Source organism: Dermacentor silvarum, chromosome 7 (assembly GCF_013339745.2).
Source record: "Dermacentor silvarum isolate Dsil-2018 chromosome 7, BIME_Dsil_1.4, whole genome shotgun sequence".
In the NCBI taxonomy this organism is placed as follows: domain Eukaryota; kingdom Metazoa; phylum Arthropoda; class Arachnida; order Ixodida; family Ixodidae; genus Dermacentor; species Dermacentor silvarum.
In genome coordinates, this window is record NC_051160.1 from 164,245,522 (window position 1) to 164,268,886 (window position 23,365).

At 48.7% G+C, this 23,365-nt stretch overlaps 1 protein-coding gene across 1 annotated transcript in view; it reads left to right on the forward strand.

The window, feature by feature from the left end:
- LOC119459320 (nuclear exosome regulator NRDE2) overlaps window positions 1-23,365 on the forward strand; it is an 85,380-nt gene that overhangs the window by 33,581 nt on the left and 28,434 nt on the right. Inside the window, exons 8-9 of the mRNA XM_049671660.1 lie at window positions 14,545-14,685; window positions 21,630-22,018. Coding sequence (XP_049527617.1) covers window positions 14,545-14,685; window positions 21,630-22,018 — 530 coding nt within the window. The remainder of the gene's footprint in view (window positions 1-14,544; window positions 14,686-21,629; window positions 22,019-23,365) is intronic.

The following is a 23,365-nucleotide window of genomic DNA, read 5'->3' on the forward strand; positions in this document are numbered from 1 at the left end:
AATTTCCTGCCATCCTCAACTGTACTTCCTTTCCCTTGGCACCCATTCTGTAATAGTCGACCGGTTATCTGTCCTACGCACAACATGGCCTGCCCAGCCGCATTTCTTTCCCCGAATGCCAACTAGAATATCGGCTGTCCCCGTTTGCTCTCTGATCCACACCGCTCTCTTCCTGTCTCTTAATGTTACACCTAACATTTTTTGTTCCATTGCTCTTTGTGTGGTCCTTAAGTTGTTCTCAAGCCTCTTTGTTAATCTCCAGGTTTCTGCCCCATATCTTAGCACCGGTAGGGTGCAATGATTGTACACGGCTTCTTTACGGTGGAGTTTCAGCGACCGTGCGCACATTCGCGCGTGCAAAGGCGTGCAGCGGTTAGTTTTCGTTTCGTCTCGTGGCTTGTTTCCGTTTGTTGCACTCGTAAAAACTGATGTCTATCTGATTTCTTGACTCCCAAAGAGTCACTACTGGTTGGTCGCTCATCTGTTGCTTGCAGGGGTGCATTTACATCCATTAACAGGCGGGCGCTGCTATATCACAAATGACGTTGCTGTATACGAACGATGCTGCCATGCCTGTGTTTCTTTTTTCGAGACTTGGCTTGCAAAAACTGGGGACGTCTTCTGCGACTGTCACCTTTGCGTGGCGTAGTGCTCAACCAGCCAATCAGTGCAAGCCTGATGCCGATACTATCACCGAAAGTGATTGTCGCAGAAATCGTCCCCTCATTGCCCCTCGTTGGCGACGGCACGAAGGATTACTGTAAGTTTCTGACTTGTTCAGGTTTTCTGACGGGTGCACAACCATAGAGTTTTCTTGCGACGCTCACACGGTTCAATCACATTATGGGCGTGCGCGCTGGTTGCTCTTCTGCAACTGAGTCGAGCGGCGATTCCTCCGATGTGGACTGCTACCCCATTGCCGAATCGAAGTATATCTATTTCAGTGTATCTACTTTTTATTCTTATTATAAGTATGCATGGAAGCCCATCTGTATTCATGAATAAACAATGCATGTTTACCTATGGAAAATATTTATTTTTGTCACTCTACAAAAAATGCAGTCAATTCCTTTCGATATAGGCCAGTCAGAAGATTTTAAATCTGCAAGAAATAAATTAGACCTTGAGGGGTCGCATTTGGTGGAAGAAATTGACTGTCAAAGAGTCAACAGATTGCATTTGGACAGGTTGAGGGTGATGTTCCAAGTGAAACACCAAGACATAACGTTGTTCAGATCCTTTTGTAGCTTTTCACTGTCTGCCTCATATGAAATTTCACGGTAAATACAACAATCATCGGCATATAATCTAACATGGCAAGACGAATGTTCAGTTAGATCATTAATAAATATAAGAAAGAGCAGGGGCCCCAAGACGAACCCCTGCGGCACACCTGATCATACTGAAACGTCAGACGAGTGGGCACCACCAAGAATCACGCTTTGGTTTCTTTCGAAAAGATAAGCCACTTCAGGAGGGTAGTTGGCATGTTAAAGGGACCCTAAAGGCCAAGATATAGTCCAGCGTTTTCGGCGCGCCAGCTGCGACAGGCGAAGTCGGATACGCTACGCCAGCCACGCCAGCCTGTGGAAGAAATTTGCCTCCTCTACAGTTCGGCACGCACGCCGCGGGAGGCTAGCGCCATCTCTGTGTGTGGGAGTGCAACTTGAGCTACGCCAGCCACGCCAGCCTGTGGAAGAAATTTGCCTCCTCTACAGTTCGGCACGCACGCCGCGGGAGGCTAGCCCCATCTCTGTGTGTGGGAGTGCAACTTGAGCTACGCCAGCCACGCCAGCCTGTGGAAGAAATTTGCCTCCTCTACAGTTCGGCACGCACGCCGCGGGAGGCTAGCCCCATCTCTGTGTGTGGGAGTGCAACTTGAGCTACGCCAGCCACGCCAGCCTGTGGAAGAAATTTGCCTCCTCTACAGTTCGACACGCACGCCGCGCGAGGCTAGCGCCATCTCTGTGTGTGGGAGCGCAGCTTCACGGCCGCGGGATCCATGGCGCATGCGCATTCTAACTTTCTTACAGAATGTGCCCACGCCGTCCGAGCTGCGCGTTTTTTTTTTTTTTTTTGACAGGAGAAGACACTTTATTTCAGACAACCAACATACATCAGTAGCGTACCCAGGATCTCTGCCAGGGGGGGGTTGACAGTTTGCCAATACCATCTAAATAGCACTAATTTCCATTTCATCACGGGAAATTGTCAAAAAATGCACTTTTTGTGAGTGTGCAGACGATTGCGCGTCTTACATCTTAGTTGCAGTACTCAAATGCACAAGGAAAGAAAAGGGGTTAAACAAAAGAGGGGGGTTAAGTCGGCCTCAGGGGGGGGGGTTACAACCCCCGAAACCCCCGCCCCCCGTCGGTGCGCCACTGACATACATAGTTGCCTAGGGGCCAGTCATGCATAAAATATAAACATAAGTTCGACAAGAAAGCACATCGTGATTTTTTTACATACGAAAAAAAAAATACCTTATACACAGGTCTCGCTCCGTGTGCTGTTTGACTGCCTTCACGGCATGGCGTTAACTTGTCCTGACAGCCAGAGAAGATCGCAGTCCTAGTGCTAGTGCGTCGGCTACGTCAAAAGCAGAAGCGAAACATGTGCATACATCCTCACTTGCGTTTTCATCGTCCACGGACGTTGAGAAAGCCACAGCCGCGCTTTCACTACGAGCGCCGCAAGCCGCCATTTTGCTTTCTGCCCACTGCCCCTACAGCGCGCAGTGCATTCTGGTCTAGCGGCAGCCGCGTGAAATAGAACATGTTCTATCTCCGCGCCGGCGGTGCTGAGCGCGCCAGATGCAGCTGGGTACGCCGGCTATGCCGTGACGCCGGTCTGTAGATTGTGCACTTTTCACCGGCGTTGCTTAACCGCGCCGCGCGTGGCCGCGCGCGCGCATTACGCCGGACTATATCTTGCCCTTAAAACAATTTTGACGATTTCGTACAAATGTACTGAGTCCTTAGAGTAGGTCCTTCTGATCATTAATTGACGCATCTAAGCGCTCCACGTAAAGCATGTAATTTTTTTATAAGGTTTTAAAAAGGTACATCGCCACCGATCGCAGCACGCCAATCGGCTGAGTTTTGTGACCAAGTGACGCGATTTGACCAGAACACGTCACTGGGCCAGCTATCCGATTGGCTGCCCAGGGCGCGTCATCAATGATTTTTCCAACATTATGGTGAACAAGTGTTGTTTGTAATAGTTTAGATGTCAGTTAACTTGTTTCTGTAAAAATAAAGTAACAGAAAGGGAATGCACAAAGACATGTATCACTACACTAAAAGCACTTCCAGTCCACAGCAAGTGTCATCTGCTTGTGTTACAACGTGCTCCGTGTTGACGAGAGCTGCGTGGTCAGTGTTGGTCTCTTTCTTTCTTTTCGGGAGCACCATGGTTCACCCTTGTGTTGTGGGCTGCAAACGTAGCGATCGGCGACATGTCAAGCGGTGACATCGTGGCCCTCTGCAAGGCAGCAGACGTCAAAACACCCAGCTCGGCTGTGGTTACCGGAATACTGGACACGCTCGGCGCTGCGACAGAACGCTCGCAACGTACACTGTTTGATCGCTCTCGCTGGGGATCGACGGCTAAGCAGCTAGCGGAGAGGTTGGAGAGCCTTCGCGCGCTGGCTCCAAGACAACTGGAAGTAGACGACAACACGTCACAACATGAGCCAGCGAAGGCGGAGCTTAGGCCCGATTGCTGCCAAAGTATCTGTGCCGTAGAATTTATCATCCATGACATCAGGGATAGTGTAACCGGAATTATTCTTGCTTTCGACATATTTCCACATTTTCCTAGGGTTAGTTTTCATTTTGTATCCAAGATTACAAAGAACTGTATTATGCGCACTGCGCATCATTTTTGCTATTGTTTTGCTCATTTTCTTCATCTTTGGCTACAACGTAGGATTAGGCGACTGGCAATACTTACAAAAGATTCTATTTTTTCTGTTTATCGTCGTACTAATTTCTTTACCATCCACGGCTTATTGTTTTGGCGCTGGAAAGTAAGGACACGCGAAGGGAGAAAAGTGGGTGTCATATTTTAGTTTTAAAATGGTCCCACATTGCGTTTATATCTAGGCAGGGGCTGAGAAGCTTAAACTCTAGATCATGCCGTGATAATGCCGTAGAATCACCCATTTCATAAAAAAGGACCTTGCGTGGCTGCACAGAGTGACAATTTCTGGGTGCGACATCATCGTCATGATCACTGATACCAAGTATTGAGATAGCTGTAGACACAAGATCAAGTTCATTGCAGAAGAATAAATCAAGTACACTTGTACTGCTAGGCGTAACCCACATTGGCTTTTCCACAAACTGAAGCAAGGAATGAGCATTTATCATTTCTCGGAAGGCCGTGTACAGCAACTCATAGAATCAAGTGTTGTTTTTTTCTCTGAAGCTAGTGAATTAATGATGTTCCCTTGCACTGAATACCAATGAGGTTCTCAGTTTAATAGTTGACAGGTGTTTTGCAGCAATCTTTCATTTATTGCATAGAACATTTTGCATTCCAGTTTTTCTCCAAAAATACAGAAGCGCTGGCCCAACTTTACGGCAAGTGGGTTACCGTGAGGTCAGTCTGCACAACAGATGAAACGACTGTGCCTAATGTGCATCGATCACTGCTCCGCGCATAGCCGGTGCTGATGGTAAATAGCATGCACCGTCCATGCCGTTTCAGCAGGAAACTAGAATACACTTGCTTACTGCTATATTAGCTCTGTGTGTATCTGGTTGAGCTCTGTGCCTCCAGGTGGCTGCACCGTGCAGGCCATTCACGTTTGCGCCTCCACTCATCTGGTAAAACGCCTAGGCCACTTGCGCTTGCGTTCACCCGAATACAGGACACGCTGAATCTCTCTATTGTGGTAGTAATCCTCTGGCGTGAAATGACGGCCGCAAATGTGTACATGCTGGTGCCGATCGGATACCGACAGCCCGATGCACTGCAGCGACTCCGCTCGCATGTTGCCTTGCAGAAGGACACAATGTTGCAGCTCGACGTGTCGCTGACATGACATGTCCTCAGTGACTGCACGGCTACAATCGGACTAGGCTCCACGAGGTCGGACACCTTCAGCAGTCCCGACAGAGGCACCCCTCAGGGAGCTATACTCTCTCCACTGCTATTTAATGTGGGGATGAGAAAGCTAGCACTGGCGCAAGATAAACACCCGATTCTCGGCTGTGCGATATATGCCGATGACATCACGCTTTGGGCTCACCAGGGTTCCTACGGGGACAAGCACGACGCTCTTCAAAAGGCTATAGATACAGTCGTGGAATACACGAGGGTGGCGGACATGGCGTGCACACCCGAGAAATCAGAACTCATGCGGCTGCGTGTGAAATACGTAAAAAAGAAAGACTGGGTGCCAATCACTCTGACTCTCGACGGGGCGCCGATTCGAGAAGTGGAGGCACTCAGAATATTGGGGATGTGGATACAGCAGAACGCTGGAACAACACACACCCTTCAAAAACTAAAGGCGGTCACAGGAAACGTTGCTAGGATGATACAGAGAGCGGCAAGAAGCAGAGATGGCCTAACTGAAGGACAGACCATCAACCTGGTCCACGCATTCGTAATCAGCCGGATCACATACGCCCTTCCGTATCAGGCCTTGACGAACCAAGATATAATACAGGCAAACACAATAATCAGAAAAGTCTTCAAAGCCGCCCTTGGTCTTCCCGAATATGCTAGCACAGAGAGATTCGAGGGACTCGGCCTGCGCAAGAATTTTGAGGAGTACGCAGTCGCGACGTTATATGCCCAGAAAGAACGACTTTGTTCTTCAACTCAGGGCAGGGAAGTATAAGCGAGGTTAGGCTTTACACTGAGGCCCCAGTATTGCAGAGAGGAAACGGCACAGATAGACCGCAATGTTCGATCGTACATTGCGGTGGCCCCAATTCCCAAGAACATGCACCCCAAGTACCATCCCGGACGACGCAGAGCGAGGGCAAAGACTCTTCACAAACGTTTCGGCATGGGACCGGGAGTGTATTACACGGATGCTAGTCGAACCAGCTCTGACACGTTCACCGTAGTCTCTACGTGTCAGAACAACATAACAACGGCATCCTTCAAAACCTCCTCGGCATGCGTGGCAGATGCTGCAGCCATTGCTTTGGCCATTCAGGACGCCGAGCGCCAAACCAATTCGGCTGTCATATTATCCAATTTTCAAGCAGCTTGCCGCCTGTTTCTAAATTGGACTGCACCCCAGTCAATTATCAAAATTTTGGGCAATCAACTAGAAGGGTACCACACTATCATATGTTGTCCGGCAAACGAGGGACTGGCAGGGAACGCAAGGGCAGACTATATTGCTCGAGGATTAAACGTCAGAGCAACGGCAGGGCCCAGCGACGACCTTCCACCGAATTGTCGTGACATCCTTTTACAGCAAAGGCAGCAACGGAGACGTTTTGGACATCCTCACTCGAATTAAAACAGCCAACAGGAGAGGGACTGGCATCGAATTCAGACGAATGCACAGCCCAACCTGCACCACCTACACAGAATACACCCCACGAGGTTCATCGACGAGTGCCCGTGGTGCACAGACGTACCCACACTAAAGCACATCGCATGGGAGTGTCCCAAGATACCTCCACACACAGACAGCCTAATAGTACTCAAACATCCACTCATGAGGAATAGGCAGTGGGAGGCATGGCTTGCGGATGAGTGCCGGGAGAGCCAATTGGCTCTTCTGGACCAAGCCCAGCGAGCCGCTCGTGCCAGTGAAGCCCTGGAATAGGGGCCCCAACCAGCGTGCCTTCTTTTATTTATTTATTTTTAATAAAGTTTTTTTTATTCACATGTCGCCCATCATTAGATTTGCAGCCCACAACGTGACAAGGGCAATCCATGGTACTCGAGAAAAGAAAGCTTGCGACCAGCACTGACCGTGCAGCTCGCGTCAGCGTCAACACGGAGAACGTTGTAACACAAGCAGACGACACTTGCTGTGTGCTAGAAGTGCTTAAGTGTAGTGATAAATTGTGTGGGGATGCGCGATTCTCACGCGTCCCATGATGTTGTTTTCCCCGCATGTCTCCTGTAGTCCGGCTTCTCTGCGTGGCTAAGCCCGGTGGTGGTTGCGGCGCGTTGCGAGAGATGGCGCTAGTGTCGCGATGCTGCGCTAGTGTCGCGATGCTGGCGCCACCGAACGGCGGGGTCACTTGGTGGAAAAGGGTCGGAGGCGCTCTCTCTTTGGCTGGGGATCGGCGACCAACACGCACGAACGCATCGCGCGTGCGCCAGCCCGCTTCGCGCGATGTCGCGCGAGGCTTAGAGCGGGACACCGGTATGGACGAACACGGATCGTTCGAGCGCGCCACCGTTCGCGTGACTGTACACGTGAACGACTAGGCGATGGTGTCATAGCATGGGGCGAACGTATTCGCTCGCTATCGGGTCGCGGTGAGTCGGACTTCCTTGATTTGTCGCGCGCCCGTGTGAATGTTCAATTGGTTGTAATTCGGCTATTATGTATTAGTGTATGAAAGGTGCAATAAATGCCCTTTTGATTGTTTGCACTACTATGTGTCATTACTTTGTCCCAAGAGCACATGTGAGACCCCACAATTGTCATTGGGTATTCTCTTTCTGTTAACTTTTTTTTTATAGAAACAAGTTCGCCAATATTCCAACTACTACAAAAATCATTTGTTCGCCATAAAGTTGGTAATATTATCACTGACGCAACCTGCATAGCCAATCGGATAGCTCACACAACTGACGTCAATTGGGCTAACTATGTCTAATTGGGAGGGGGCTGCTGAAAACTCAGGGGAGCGGCACCGCCGCTGCTATTGATAGTGATGCACACTTTTAATACCTTATGATAAATTACATGCTTTACGCAGTGCTTTTAAATGCTTCACTTAATGTTTAGAAGTATCTACCCTAACGACTCAGTATGATTGTACAATATCGACAAAATCATTTCAGGGTCCCTCTATAGATTATTTTCTCGTGCCTCCTTCTTATTGGGGGTTTTTCTTGGTATATATTGTGCTAGTCTTTCAATAAACGTTAGCTCAAAGTGGTTTCTTGCTTGTCAGTAGCGCACTTTTTTAAGTTTAATATGAATTATTCTGTGGTAAGACGTGATGGCGTTTGGTTGCCCACATTTATTTATGCACTATCACAGACGCTGTTGCTCTTGCCGTCTTGTCGCCGTTCTACTCTCGCGCTCAGCTCGAACGTGCGGAGCAGCCGAGGCGCAACATCGTCGTCGTCATCAAGACACTGACGGCTCGCCATAGGGCCCCCCTCTAGCGAGGTAGCCAGTGGGCGAAGGAGCGATCTCTATGAGCAGCTGGTAGGTTCTGCTGTTGCGAAGCACGTTCGTATGGTGTTTGTGGATGGCCTGTCGTCTTCAGGAACGGCGTCGGTGTCGAGAAAGGCCGGCTTAATGCGGTCAACGGAGACACTGTCTTCGCGTCCATTAAGAAGCAGGACGAAATGCTTTGGGGAACGCTTGACGACTTTCAAGGGCCCGACGTAAGGCGGCTGCAGTGGTGGTCTGACTGCATCATGCCGTACGAATACGTGTGTACAATCACGGAGAGCACGACTGGTGAAAGATGGGCGCGAATGTTAACGTGGCAGAATAGGAGACATGTCTCTCATGGCATTCCCGAGGCGGCTGGCATAATCGGCAACGTCCAGTGGTGGTATCGGTGACGCCTCGAAAAACTGGCCAGGAAGCCTTAAGGTCGTGCCAAAAACGAGCTCAGCTGAGGAGCAGGACGCGTCCGTACGTATCGTGCTATGAAGGGCGAGGTGGACGAGTGGTAGTCGCTCCGTCCAGGGTATCAGTGATTGTGAGGCCATGAACGAGGCTTTGAGTTGGCGGTGAAATCGCTCAACCATGCCATTCGACATCGAGTGGTAGGCCGTCGTCTTGATGTGGTTGACACCAAGAATGCGGGACAAAGTGCGGAAGAGCGCGGAGTCAAATTGATGACCTCTATCTGTTGTGATGGTCTTGGGAACTCCGTAACGGCTTATCCACACAGTGATGAGTTCGCGGGCAACTGACTCTGCCGTGATGTCGGTGAGCGGTAGTGCCTCAGGCCACCGCGTGAACCGATCGACGCACGTTAACATACAGCGGCTCTTGTTCGATGGGGGCAAAGGGCCTACGAGGTCCAGGTGCACGTGACTGAACCGCGAGTCGGGAGGCGTAAAGGTACCCAGTGGGCTCACTGTGTTGCGCTGGACTTTGGTTTGCTGGCATTTGAGGCAAGCACGTGTCCAGCGGCGGACATCGATGTTCATTCGTGGCCATAGATATCGCTCTGTGACGAGGCGTTGAGTCGCACGTATGCCGGGGTGCGACAAGGAATGCAAGGCGTTGAAAATGCTGCGGCGAAATGGCGCTGGAACATACGGGCGAGGACGTCCGGTAGAGGTGTCGCAAATGAGTGGAATAGCGCAGCCTTGAAGTTGGACATCTTCGAACTTGAGGGAGTTCTCTTGGAGGCGTAGAACTTGAAGGTCACTGTCTTCGCGTTGTGTAGTGGCCATGGCTGCAAAATCGACTGGCGGGCGCTCATCCACCGTTGCGTTGATTTCTATTCGGGATAGTGCGTCAGCAACAGGATTTTCTTTGCTACTGATGTGTCGGATATCGCTGGTAAACTCTGATATGTAGGCAAGTTGGCGGATCTCACGTGGAGTGTGGGAAGAGGTGGTAGCGGTCGAAAGATACGTGAGTGGCTTGTGGTCGGTGAGGATATGGAATTGCCGACCTTCGAGGAAGTGGCGAAAATGCTTGACAGCCAAGTAGGCCGCCAGCAGTTCGCGACCGAATGTGCTGTAACGGCGCTCGGTCTGTGAGAGCTTCCGGGAGAAGAAAGTGATCGGCTGCCAAACTCCATTGACCAACTGCTGCAGGACTGCTCCAATGGCGACGTCCGAGGCATCCACGGTGAGTGACGTGCTGGCGTCGCACTTTCGGTGCGTGAGGATGTTGCGTTGGTGAGCGCTTCCTTGATGAAACTGACAGCTGTCTCGGTGTCGCCTGTCCAGGAGATGGAAGCGTTCGGCTTCATTTGACCGGACAGAAGTGCATGGAACGGTTGCAAGTTTGCAGCGCAGTGGGGAATAAACCGCCAGTAATAGTTGGCAAGCCTGAGGAATTCACACAGTTTCTTCGTAATTGTTGGTCATGGAAACTGTAAGCTTCCACGCGCACGGCTGGTGGAGAGATGCCATGGGAATCCACGCGATGGGCAAGGAAGTCCGGTGAAGAAACTCCGAACTCGCTCTTCGGTCCGTTGACGACTAGTCCGTACTTGCGGAGCCGCGTGAAAACCTGACGCAGGTGAAGTTCGTGATCCGCTTCTGAGGTGCTGAAGACGAGGATGTCGTCGATATACGCGAAGCAGCACGTCAAACCATGAAGAACCTGGTCCACGAACCGTTGAAAGGTTTGTGCAGCGTTTCGTAGACCAAACGGCATACGTATGTATTCAAACATGCCAAAATGTGTTATTATGGCAGTCTTCGGTACGTCGGAAGGCTCGACAGGTATTTGGTGGTATGCCTTCACTAAGTCGATCTTGCTGAATACGGTGCAACCGTGCAGCAATGCCGTGAAGTCCTGGATGTGTGGTATCGGGTAGCGGTCCAGTACCGTCACTTTGTTGAGGGCACAATAGTCACCGCACGGTTTCCAGTCACCTGATGACTTGGGGACCATGTGTAGCGGTGATGACCAGGCACCAGAAGTGGGGCGGACGTATCCAAGCTCAAGCATATGCTCGAATTCTTGCCTTGCGATCTTGTAACGGTGTCACAATGTGGTGAGTGACATAATGGCGTACCGGGTCTTTAAGAGATGGAGCACGGAAGAGATTGGAAAATTCTTCCAGAAGTGTAGACCACGGCGGGGAGACTTTGGCATGAGCTTGCACAAGACGCAAAGGTGGTAAACTTGATGTCATGCCTTGAACTGTTAAGTGGGTCTCAGAATCCAGGAGACGGCTATGTCGTAGGTCTACCACAAGCTTAAAATGCCAAAGAAAATCTGCACCGATGATTGGTACAGGCACGTCAGCGACTAAGAAAACCCATCGAAACGTGCATCTCAAGCCAATGTCAAGCGTAACGGACCTGTGTCCGAAGGTCCTTATGGTTGAACCATTGACAGCAGTGACAGGCGGCGTGGTCTGACGTCGTCGGCGGTCCTCCAGCGTAGGAGGAACGACACACACTTTGGCACCTGTGTCGATGAGGTACTGGACTTTCGTGACGCGATCAGTGATGTGGAATAGGCGGCTGTATGTCGGGCCTGAAACACTGGCCGCCGTCACTGCGTGGCCCGTGCGTTTCCCGCAAACTGGCATGGCTGATCGCACTGACGAGCACGTGCTCCGTATCGGCGGTGGTACCAGCAGACGCTGCGAGGCAGACTTGGTGATCTGTCACGGCTTTGGTGTCGCTGTCATGACGCACTGCCTCGGTGGTCTGCTTTGAGCGAGCCGAGTTCAGCGGCCAGCTGGTCCACTTTGCGGTTGAGCTCCTCGTTAGCTTGAAGGAGGCGGTCCAAGCGGTCGTTGCGGACCGGTGCAAAGAGGGAAGAGTCACATTGTCTCTCGATTCCAGATATGGCCAGGGTGCCGACATCCATAATTTTGTCGGCCACCTGTGCCAGTGAGTTGAGGGTTTCTGTGGAGGACACGCTCAAGATCATCTGCACCTGCTGTGGCAGTCGCTGTAAGAAGAGCTCGCGTAGAATGGATGCGTCCAGTGCAGCAGACTGGTCCCCAATCAGATGCCGCATGCGATGCAGAAGCTCCGTGAGCGTTCGGTCACCGAGCTCCTCCGCGGTGAGTAGCTGCTGCAGCCTACGCTGTTCTGACTCGGTTGTCCGGCGTATAAGATCTGTTTTAAGAGTGTCGTAGAGTGTGTCAGGAGTAGGAGAGCGCAGAATGTCCCTAACGATGGCGATGACAGCAGGTGGTAAAGCACCGATGATGTAGTCGTACCTTGCTGTTTGCGATGGTACTCGATGTTGTCGGAAGAGAGGCTCGATGCTCAGAAACCAGAGTTCTGAGTCCGACTGCCAAAACTCCGGTAGCTTGAGAGTAGCGGCGACAGGTTCGGGTACCGTGGGATTCGGTGTGACGGGACTGTTGGGTGTGGTGTCCATGATCAGCCGGAATGAATGAGGCTGAAGGTGTTTACCGTGGACACTCAGTGCGTTGGCGAAGGAACGAGCAGGTGGCGCGTTGGCGTCGGAAGTCCAGGGTCACCACTTGTGGGAAGACGTGATGGCATTTGGTTGCCCACATTTATTTATGCACTATCACAGACGCTGTTGCTCTTGCCGCCATTCTTGCCGTCTTGTCGCCGTTCTACTCTCGCGCTCAGCTCGAACGTGCGGAGCAGCCGAGGCGCAACATCGTCGTCGTCGAGACGCTGACGGTTCGCCATAATACCAACTTACCCAAGTTGATGCCCTTTTAATCCAAACTTGTTGATTGGTACCGATTCATCTCTTGGTTTGTGTTGTACTGAGGAAATAATAGGACAACAGTGCAAAAACAAGCACCGATGCTCGTCGAATGTTTATTAGAAAAAAGGCTCACAGAGAAAAACACCAGTACAGAAAAAAACCACACGTGCAGAAAAACACCAGAAAAAAGAAATGGTCAGGGTTTGAGACCTAATGAGTGTTCCTCAAGTTCATTCACCACCATTTTCATCCTCATCATTAACACTTTTCTCTCTTCCTCCTTTTACTCCCATTTCCCTTCCTCAATGCTGAGTGACAGGTCAGAATTTTGATTCAGGACGTCTCAGATTTTCTATCAGAAGAAATTTCTCTCACAGACAACGGAGGTATGTTGCAATGCCTTGTTATTTCTTCAGAAGGAAAGGAGGTGGTTGCATCAGCCAGTCTTCTATTGCCTGGAATGACTTTTAATACTTTGGGAGCAAAATCGAATCTGTTTACCCTGAACTGCCTTGAAAACTTTCGAAAAAGTTTTGAGAACAGGATTTTTAAGTGAAGCTTTATTGGCTCACTGGTGTCGGAGTCTTTGTACTCGGAAAGCTATCATCATCAGCAATGGCTCGAGTGTCGTCGTCTTCTTCCGCAGCTGGCTCGTTGGCGCCCCTCGCTTTGCACTCGTGCTCGTGCTCGGCATGCACTCGTGCCACTGCTCCCATGTTTGTCGTCGTCGTCTTCTTCCACAGCTGGCTGAGTTGCCGCTCATCATTCCAGCGTAGAATTTCACTTCTCTTCTGTCGTCGTAATGGGGAGGCTGCGTTTATGGGGATATGAGCCATTACTTAAGACGGTATGAGCCATTAACTGTCTAACGTAACGGACAGATTTAATTATGAAGCTATTTAATTTCGAAGAATCACAAGCGGCAATGGCGGGCGAATGCTGCTAACCATGCCACCGAGCAAACTCGAGACATCGAACACTAGCGACATCAGCGACGAACAGAGAATCGTACAACACAACGGAAGGAAAAGTTGCACAAAAGTGAAGGAAAAGTGGAAGGAAAGGGAAGGAAAAGTAGTAGGAAAGGGAAGGGAAAGTAGTAGGTCAGGTACGCACACCGCAAGCTTCGCTTACCCCCATTCTCTCGACAGGGGAAGGGCTGGTGATTTTATGTCTGCTTGCATTTTTTTTTACCATTTCTTTCTACCATTTTTTTTCTTCTAAAAGATAGGATACCAGAAATTCGTTTTGTTTGTTTTCTGCACTTGTTGAAAAATTTTGCAAAAGACATTGTGTATTACATACGTGTAAAAATTGCAAGATAGTGCAACCTTTATTGGCACATATACAAATAAAAGAAATATGGGAGTTGCAGAAAGACACCTTAACCGCATTGCATACAGGTGATCCAGTGAAAGATGCAGAATGCTGATTGTTTCGGTCAAAAAGACCCCGGTTCCAGGCACTGACCATATGGTCTGACTCGTCATCTGTGTTACTACTGTTTAATGGTTCTTCAAAGTAAAAATATTTATCACTTTCATCACCCACCAACACCAACTAATCGTCATCACTGGAGCTGCCAAAAAAAAAAAAAAAAACTTGTATTGTGCTTTGTGGTGCAAACACAACCCATGACATTGCCACCATTTTTAAAACCAAGTGTTCACGAACACAGCTTTACAACAGAAAGGCTGTCATTGGTAGCCTTTCTTGGAGAAAAAGTACAGCCTAAATGCTTTTAAAAAGATCCTTTTGAGCACTTTTTTACACAACGGTAGTGTTTTTTAGTTTAAGTTAATTTGAACCGTCAGAAACATTTGCAGAAAGCTTGTGACAGATTAGAGGCCACACATTGTCATGATGAGTTGACTCGTCATCAGCTGTTAAGAGGTTAATATCCATGTTGGTATAAGAAGTAGTAACAAGTTGTTTTTAGTCGTTGTGCATGGTGTGTTCCGTGGCGTCAAGATAGGGGACCCAGAAGCTCCTGCTGTGTCATCCTTTGGATTATTCCTGCATCGCAGCGCAAGAAGTGTGCCAAAGCCTGGCTGGCTGACCCGGGCCGCGAACGGAATCTCGACTTGTGGACTGAGTATGGCCTCTTGCTGGTCGACCTGGGCCAGCCACAGGAGACACTGGCTGTCTACGAGAAGGCACTGGACATGGTAAGCTATGCCCGCCTCTATATGTGACACTGTTGATTTGGAGCTTAGAATTATCTCTCCTAACAAGAACGGAGAAGTGTGATGGGAAAAAGGTATGTGTATGGACTCGGGTTATTGGACACATGAGAAATAGCCTAGTAAACATGAAGAAACACTTTTTATGAATGAGGGGGCTCTATGAAACACATATACGGAAGGACAGTGATAACACATACGTGGCGACTGTCAATACAAGTTCATTATGGAGTTAGAAGTTGTGTTCACATTTAAGCGAAGGCGTTCAACTGCCGTCCTTCAATAACCAATGTCCATCATAGAGTCCGGGAGTCTCTATTCACTAGTTGAGGTGGTAAAAGAATGTCTGCTTCTGGGACAGGCGAACACTCGCGCACACCATTGTTGCTATGCCTGTAGCATCGGGCAACGTGGCGTTGTGCTGGTCGTCGAGGTGACCACGCGGTGGGCACTCCTTGTCGGGTCACAGGCCCGAGCTTGAAGATTCTTTGCCGCACCATGACGTCTTCCTGGCAGGCCTGGTCACGCTCAACCGCTACGAGCGCCCTGGGCACGGGGTCCGAAGCCCCAGGTGCCAACAGAAGCGATGCACCACTTCACAAACGCGTCTTCTTCTTCCTCTTTTCCTGGCGTGCGCTTAAAAGTCTGCATGGCACTCTCCTCACAAGAAGCTAGAATGAAAGGCCAATCATATTTGTGGGCAAAGCTTATGAGGCCACGTATCTGACCAAAATAGCTCTCGAATAAAAAATTATGTAAAAATAGATGATCTTTATTATCGTGCTTTTTAATCCACCCTAATGTGGAATAAAGCATTGAGATAGTATCGCGCTTTAGCAGTACAAATAATTTTGTGTCAACATAACAGTTGTTTTGGCTAACATACCGCTGCGGTAGCTCAGTGGCAATGGCCTTGCGCAGCGGAGCTCGAAGTCGGGTGTTTGATCCTGGCTGTGGCAGGCACATTTCTATGGAGGCAAAATGCGAGGACACTCGTGTACTTGAATTTGGGTGCATGTTAAGGAACCCCAGGTAGTTAAAATTTATCCGGAGCCTCTGCTACAGTGTGCCTCGTAATCATATTGTGGTGTTGGCACGTAAAACCCCAGAATTTACTTTTGTTGTTTGTGGCTAAAATGTTGTCGGTGTACGTGTTTACATGAGATTATTGTAACCAGTTACTAGCGTGTCACACACCCCATGAACGAGGGGCCAACGCCGGGCCAAATTACAAAGCCGACTTATTAGCTTGCAAAAATGACCCCACAAAAGCCAGGACAATTAATAAGGGGCCCTCTGGTGCACCAGCGAACGCCAGTTGTGGTCCAAAGACCGAGTCAGAGCCCAGAGTTGTCAAAACACAACAAAATATATTCTTCAAACAAGGCAGTTACATACACACGTGCACACTTAGGTTTCGATACATCACAATACACTTCAGATGGGCGTTAACAAAACACTGGAAAATAATTACGACAAGCACCAAGAGTCCAACACGAATGTACTGAATGAATAGGAACACAAAGTGTCCACTCGTATTCACCCGTATTGGTCTTGAGCTGGACGATCTCGGCGTAGCGCGAGGCAAATCTAGAAGAAGGAACTTCTCTCGGAAATGCAGACGCTCGATGAACTTGTTGGTTAGCTTGCCGGGGAATCCCCTTCTTCCCCAGACGGTCGGTCTTCATGTCACATCTTTTCACCAGCGCGGTCTGATCCCCTTCTGATTCCCGCACGGCGCTTTTATTGCTTTCAGTGGCACTTCTCGAACCTTCGGTCGGAGTTGTGGTTCCGTAGCATGAACAAAGCCTGGGAATCTTCTAGGCATTTCTTGCGTTTTCGACCGCGGTCGTCGGAGCGTTGTTCTCCCTCTCTCTCTCTGGTTGCCAGGTGAGAGGGCGTTTCGGGGCGTACGCGCTCTCTCTCTCGTTACTGTAGCCTTTGCGTATCTTGTCGAAGCTTCTAGACTTCGTTGATCTCATCGGCTGTCTGTGGCATATGCGCTCTCTCCCTCTGTCAAAGCTGCCGCGGGGCCGGCGTGCTCTGGTGCTGTTGAGTGAGGCGCGGCGCGCGCTTTGATTTAGCGCACTTTTCTGACATAGCGCCACCTAGGCAGTGCTTGGGTGGGCAATGTTGGTGTATGGGATAAAGTTGGTTTATTGCGTGCTGCCGTATGTGCTAGTCGTTTGTTGCCACCGATTGCATTCAGCTGTCGCAGCTGCGGCATGGTTGCTACCGCTTGTAGGCTGTGCCCCGATAGGCCATGACATTTTGGTGATGAGGGAAAGTGCCATTGTTGCATCAACTTCAAGCTGTGAAACTTTTTTGTTCGGCAGCGCAGCTCCATTCAAGTTAGTAGCTTCAGTTCGTAATGCCAGTGTACAGCAACATTGAGCCCTTCGATGGCAGAGGTGAACACTAGCCATGCTATGTGGAGCGCCTGAAGGTCTTCTAAGTTCCGAACGACGTTGAAGAAGAAAGCTGTCTGCTTCAGCTGGTGTGGGCAAAAGACATATGCACTACTATGCAACCTTGTCAAACCCGCAAACCCTCAAGATAAGTCCTTTGAAGAAGTTCTCACTGTTCTCAGCAGTCACTATTGCCCAATGCCTTCCACATGACACCCAGCGTGTCCGTCTACTTCTCTCCTGGTGTTTGCGTCCTGAAGGCTGGGTTCCATCGTTTCTAACAACTTCCTGATGTACTGCATGATGGTGTCACCCAGGAGCTACAGAGGTTGCAGCGTGATGGGGTGATTGAGCCTTTGAAAACTAGAGTGGGCAACACCTGTTGTACCTGTGCCTAAGAAAAATGGTCAAGTGAGAATCTGTGGATATTTTAATGGGTCTATAAATTCTGTATCCCTCCTGGAGAGCCATCCTCTTTGGCTGTCGATGGGCTGCCCCTGCGTCAGCCACGGGGGCCCCTCGGCGCTGCTGCGCTCGGCACTCCTTTTGCACCGAAACTGAAGTGACATGCTTGCTTGGGCGGCATCGAGCACGAGGAGCTCTACGGCCCACGCGACATGTGGCACTGTGCAGGTCTCTACACCGAATATATGTAGAACGTTCGAAAAGTCTAATAGTAGATATTTGATTCGTGAATTGAATCATTCGAACATTCACCAATCAATTCGATTTAGTGATATATTCGAGCATTCGCACACTTATAGTAGTAGCAGATTAGAAGCTTCTCTGGAAAACCATCTCGAACCACAGGAGCAATAGGTAGCCATGAAATTAGCGGGTGTTCCTGTAGCAGGACGTGTGTGATGACTGCAACACTGCATTTGTTAATAGCTTCTGCATTGCATTGCTAAAATTAAAATGTCTTAAAGGGGTCATATCAGAAGAAGCCAACAAACAACGACACCAAGGACAACATAGGGGAAATTACTTGTACTTACTAATTGAATTAAAGAAATGATAAATTAATGAAAATGAAAATGGATAAAAAAACAATTGGCCGCAGGTGGGGAATGAACCCATGTCTTTGCATTACGTGTGGGGTGCTCTCACCATTGAGTTACTGTGGCGCCGTTTTCCCATCCACTTTCTGGGGTATTTATGTCTTGCAACTAGAACTAACCCTGGGAGTGTTAGCCAGGGCCAACACTCACAAACCTAGGCGGCGGATGTGGAACATCCTTTCTGCCGCAGGCGTCACGAGTACGTGATCTTTTTCGGTGAAGCCAACTAGTCAATAAACCCACATATGCTAGCTGAAGGCATCAATGTTGCCGGATTTTAGCCCTCGTTATGTAATGAACGAGAAGAAAGGGAACCGAGGAACCCGATTTTTATTAATCATATCATAACAAGCCAACAAACAACGACACCAAGGACAACATAGGGGAAATTACTTGTACTTAATAATTGAATTAAAGAAATGATAAATTACCAACCTAAAAACAAGAATAAGCTACGTCAAGCTTAACAGAGAACTCATGTTTCATAAACTCATGTTTCACTCCTCCGAGGGCCATATAGAGCAGGGCAGCTGTGTAGATGAGACAGCGTGTGCGCACATTGCATTAGTGGATTGGGTCACTATACCACTTTCCATTGTCATTCTCTTTTTTTTTTGCTTCCCCTGCCACATGTGTGCCTCTCCGTGGGTCATCAAGAAATGGCTTCTTCCGCACAGCTTAGTCAGCTGGCAGTCGAGCTCACGGCATTTAAACGTGGGGGGGGGGGGAAGGTTTAGGCAAATTTCCTACATAAGCATTTAAATTTTTTACAGAATGCTACAGTGTACGTGCATAAATTGTGCATTATATTTTTATTAACAGTTCACAACTTCCAGGAGGATGAGGGTGGTGTTAGCTACATGCGGCATCTGTGATTGTAAAGGCGTGCCCGCAAAAGCTTTGTTCGAGCAGCTCCTTTCGATAACTTCCGGTGCAAAACATCATCAGTGCAGCCCAATAGTATTTGTGCCACACGAGAACTTTCTCAGGCATATTAAAATGTTAAATATCTTTATTTCAGCAGTCCTTTAGATGCAAGAGCACCATAACTGCCAGTAACTTGTGCAGAGGGTGTGTGTTGTTTTCTCTGTTAAGCTTGACGTAGCTTATTCTTGTTTTTAGGTTGGTAACTTGTCTTATCTTCTTTTTATGTTGGCAACTTGCTATATACTCACTTTGGTGAATTAAGAACAGTCAGTTCCACCATACTTCTTGTCTTCGGCAGTTCGCCCATATGTATTTCTTTCCGCGCCTTCTTCTTGCGGTGCCATCATGATACAGCTTTAATGGCGATGAGGGTTAATCAGCAGCTACCATGTTCAATTGCAACCTGCCCCCCCCCCCCCCCCCCTTTCGTTTCTTGCTACACTGGGCCCTGCGAGTGTGCCCTGGAGGCAATTGAAGCGAGCATTTCTCAACTACTTACTTGGAAGCTATCGGTGGAGAAGAACTGTTGAAGAAGTGCTGCAAAGCAAGCCTGCTCATCGGACCTGGCCTGGAGGGGCAGCGGGTGTGCTAAAGTTTGGTGCCGATGGACACAGCCAGCAGCCCAGATGTCATGGAAGACGGCAAGGACATCTTTGAAGAGGCACTAGCAGTGCTCGACAAGCATTTTGCCACGACAGTGAATGAACTGATGGAGCAGCACTGTTTTCAAAATTGCTGAAAAATGCTAGTTGAAGCGAGGCTTACTCTGTTGCCTTAAGTGAGCTAGCCGCATGCTGCAACTTCGGCGACGGAATGGAGAAAGCTGCGCGAGACCAGCTTTTAGAAGGAGCGGCATCGCAGCATATGGAAAATCTTGTCGTGCAGTCTAGGTAGCAGCAGTGTTGGCGAGTTCACCGTGACTCGTGTCTGCTGATGATTCTGGCACAGTACGTCTTGGAGTGTGCTGGAGCCAAACTTGAGCTGAAGGTACTTGATCAAATGGTTCGGGCTGGTCGCATAGCTGCTCGCCTCTAGTAAAACATTGTTTTGGTACCAGAGCAAGCTTAGATGCGTTCCAGCACCGTTCATGTTAAAGTCTGAATGCTCCCGTAGGCAGCTGTTTGACGAATTTCAGTGGATGAGAATATGACAGTTCTCCCTTGGTACCAGTTCTTGGTTTCCAAACATGCACATAGTCTCCCTCCTTAAACTTGGGCACCCTCGCACTCCTCGTTGCATCCATGTACCCCTTCATGTAACGCTGCTTCGCTAGCACATGTTTATGTACCTATTTCATTGTTGCAGAATGCTGCAGTGCAAAATTTCTTGATAATAGCATGCCAACGACATCAAGATGGGTCCTGGGTTGGGGCCCATGTAGGAGCTGTGCAGAGGAAACATCTGTAGTTGGTGCAGCGGCGCGATAAACTCCCAAGTAAAACAGGATAGGCAACTTCAGAGGTTGTCCCTCCAACACAGAAAGCTGAATAAAATCCTTTAGGCTTCAGTAAAACGTTCAACTAACCCATTAGCCTGCAGGTAACACTGACGAGATGCAGTGCTGTATACCTGTTTCTTTCAAAAAGTTATCAAACTGAGAATTGGAACTGCGGCTCATTATCCGTGACGAGCTCTTTCGTTTAGCCCTCTCGACTAGAAAAAGTTATCTTAAAAAGTCTGTTCCGACTTGTGATGTAACTGTGCTTGCAAAGCAAACTTTGGGTCATTTCATGTAGTAGTTCACCATCGGGAGGATGAACTTGGAACTAGTTGCTCCAGGCATGTTAAGTGGCCCAACAATGTCCGCTGCCAACTTTTTACAGGGCTCTTCTGGTAAAGTGACTGGATTTAGTTTAGCAACTGCAGTCTTTGCCAGCTTATCTGCAGACTGACACACATAGCAGCGTCTTGCTATGTCCTCAACCCGCCTGTCCATATGTGGCGACCAGTACTCGTCATGCAATATTTTTTTTTTCTTGTGATGCCAGCTTGCGCTTCATCGGCCAGTGAAATTAGGTCGGCAGTCAGCACCTCGGAAACATCAACTCCGTCCTCCCTGAAAACCATGTCATCGACAACAGATGGTTGTTATAGCAGCTGATGAAATGGCACCAACTTCTGTGGCAACACTTTTTTGGCTGGCCAACCTGTTTCAATGTACTTGGTGACCAGCTGTATCGTGTCATCTGCGGCTGTTGCTGATTGCACCTGTTCCTTGGTAATGCAAGATGAAACTACCTCTTCTTTTTCCTCTGGTGCTGTGGATGATTCTGTAGATAACCTAGATAACACATCTGTGACCACAATAAATTATAATTGAAGACTTTATCTTTTAGTATGTATATTTGGTTTTTAAACGTTGTTGATTCAAATACTTCCTAGTCATGCCTACCTACGTGTTGGTGCCAAAGTTTTCTCCTCTTGTCGTTTGCAGTTTTGTCTCCTCAGAAATGCTCTTTCAGCTTACCAAGGCCTCCACCTCGACATGACAGTGGCGTCAAGGAATGGCCGATTTTCACAAAGCTTTGTGCAGGTGTCACAGCCCGGGGCATTGGCTGGTTGCCGCGGTGATGTGTGGCTCCTGCTGGCCACATACTTGAACCTACGCCTGGGAGTCCTCTGGCACGAAGAAGAGGCACCGATCGTCGATCAGAAGTCGTTTGGGCGTGACCAAGCGCTGTTGGCACTCTCGTGGTTCGACTCCGGTCGCAAGTTTCGGGAGGTGCTTTCTAGTCGGCTGCAGCCATCGGCACTTCTCAGGGCAGGTGCTGCCATTGATAACCGCTGTAAAGACCCTGCTGGCCGGACTGCCGGTGCCGTAGATGTGGCCCTGTGGATGAAGTTTTTTTCCTCGGGAATCGGCGCTGTGTCTGCACTCGTAAGCGAATGGCTTGATGCTTGCACGAAGGATGAGGAGGCGAGGTGAGTCACTTGAAGTTATTGTTGTTATCGTCAAGAAAGTAATACATGTAGGTACAGTTAAACCTCGATATATCAAAGTAGTTAACGTTTCATAATTTCTTGTCATAGAACATCATGTGTTTAGAACGTCGATATAACGAAGTGCACTTATACATGATTTCAATAAAACAAAATTTTACTGCCACCGCGGAATACCGAGACAATAAATGGAAACTTCTCTGGACACAGATGGTCAAATGGTTCAATTACAAGTGGCGGCTTGCAAATGCACCTCTCAAATCGTGCACCGCACGGCCAAGAACGACTGCTAAAGCAGAGCAGTGGCATGTTCCGCATAATATCCAAGTGCGATAAGGTCCCATCGCGCCCTGTATGCCTTGGGTGCAAGAGAAAGCATGTAAGGGTGAATCTAGTAGGATGGTGGCTTGGTCAACACCGTCTTCCCGTTTGAAAAATGGGAAAGCGGGCTGGAGGTGAGCAAGCTTGCGCCAACGCGATCAAGTGCAGGCGAGGGGGAAGGTCAGTGCACGTCTCCTTTTCCAACGCGGCTCTGGCAGCGCATGGCTGTCAGCGCCACTGAGCGCATACGCAGCCCGTGCACCCTGTTTTAGAGGTAATTTGTCACGTGTGCAAAGAGTGGGCATGTCGAGATGGCATCACGTGCACTGTCTTCCCGCGCGTTTAGTACTGGAGGTTGCGCAATCTCGAGATTCGAAGATGCATTGAAGCGAGAAGTGTGGCTGGCTTCGCTTAATTCGTACTGCCGATGTGAAGATATTGTCGACACAGCATGAAACTGTATCTTTTGTCGCTGACTCCCAAACTCAACGAAATTTTTTCTAATTCATATTTGCTTTTCTTTTCGATTACCCGATAATTAGAAAAATATTGCGGCCCCTTCCGTGTAAGAATAAGCGATCGGCGACTGTACTTATTTGCATAAAGGATTGAGTTTGAATACAACGAAATTTTGGTATAACAAAGCGAATTGCCAATTTTACTGACTGTTATATAGCGGTTTAACTGTATACAGGTCATGTAAGTTGCTGTATATATTTATAAGTTAACTGTATATAACTCACGTAAGTGCTGTGGCAAGGGGATCTTATATTGAACATCAGCAATAAATAAAACAAAGTTTTAAATAAATAAATTAATAAATAAAGAAGAATGTAAAAAGAACAGTATATTTGTAAATACATTAAGTCATCATTGTGGGATCTCACACGCGCTCTTGGGACTAAGGAACGACAACACAGTAGTGCAAACAATCAAATTGCATCTTTCATACACTAATGCCTGCTACGTAGTCGAATTACTACTTCAATGGGCGCGCGACAGATTGAG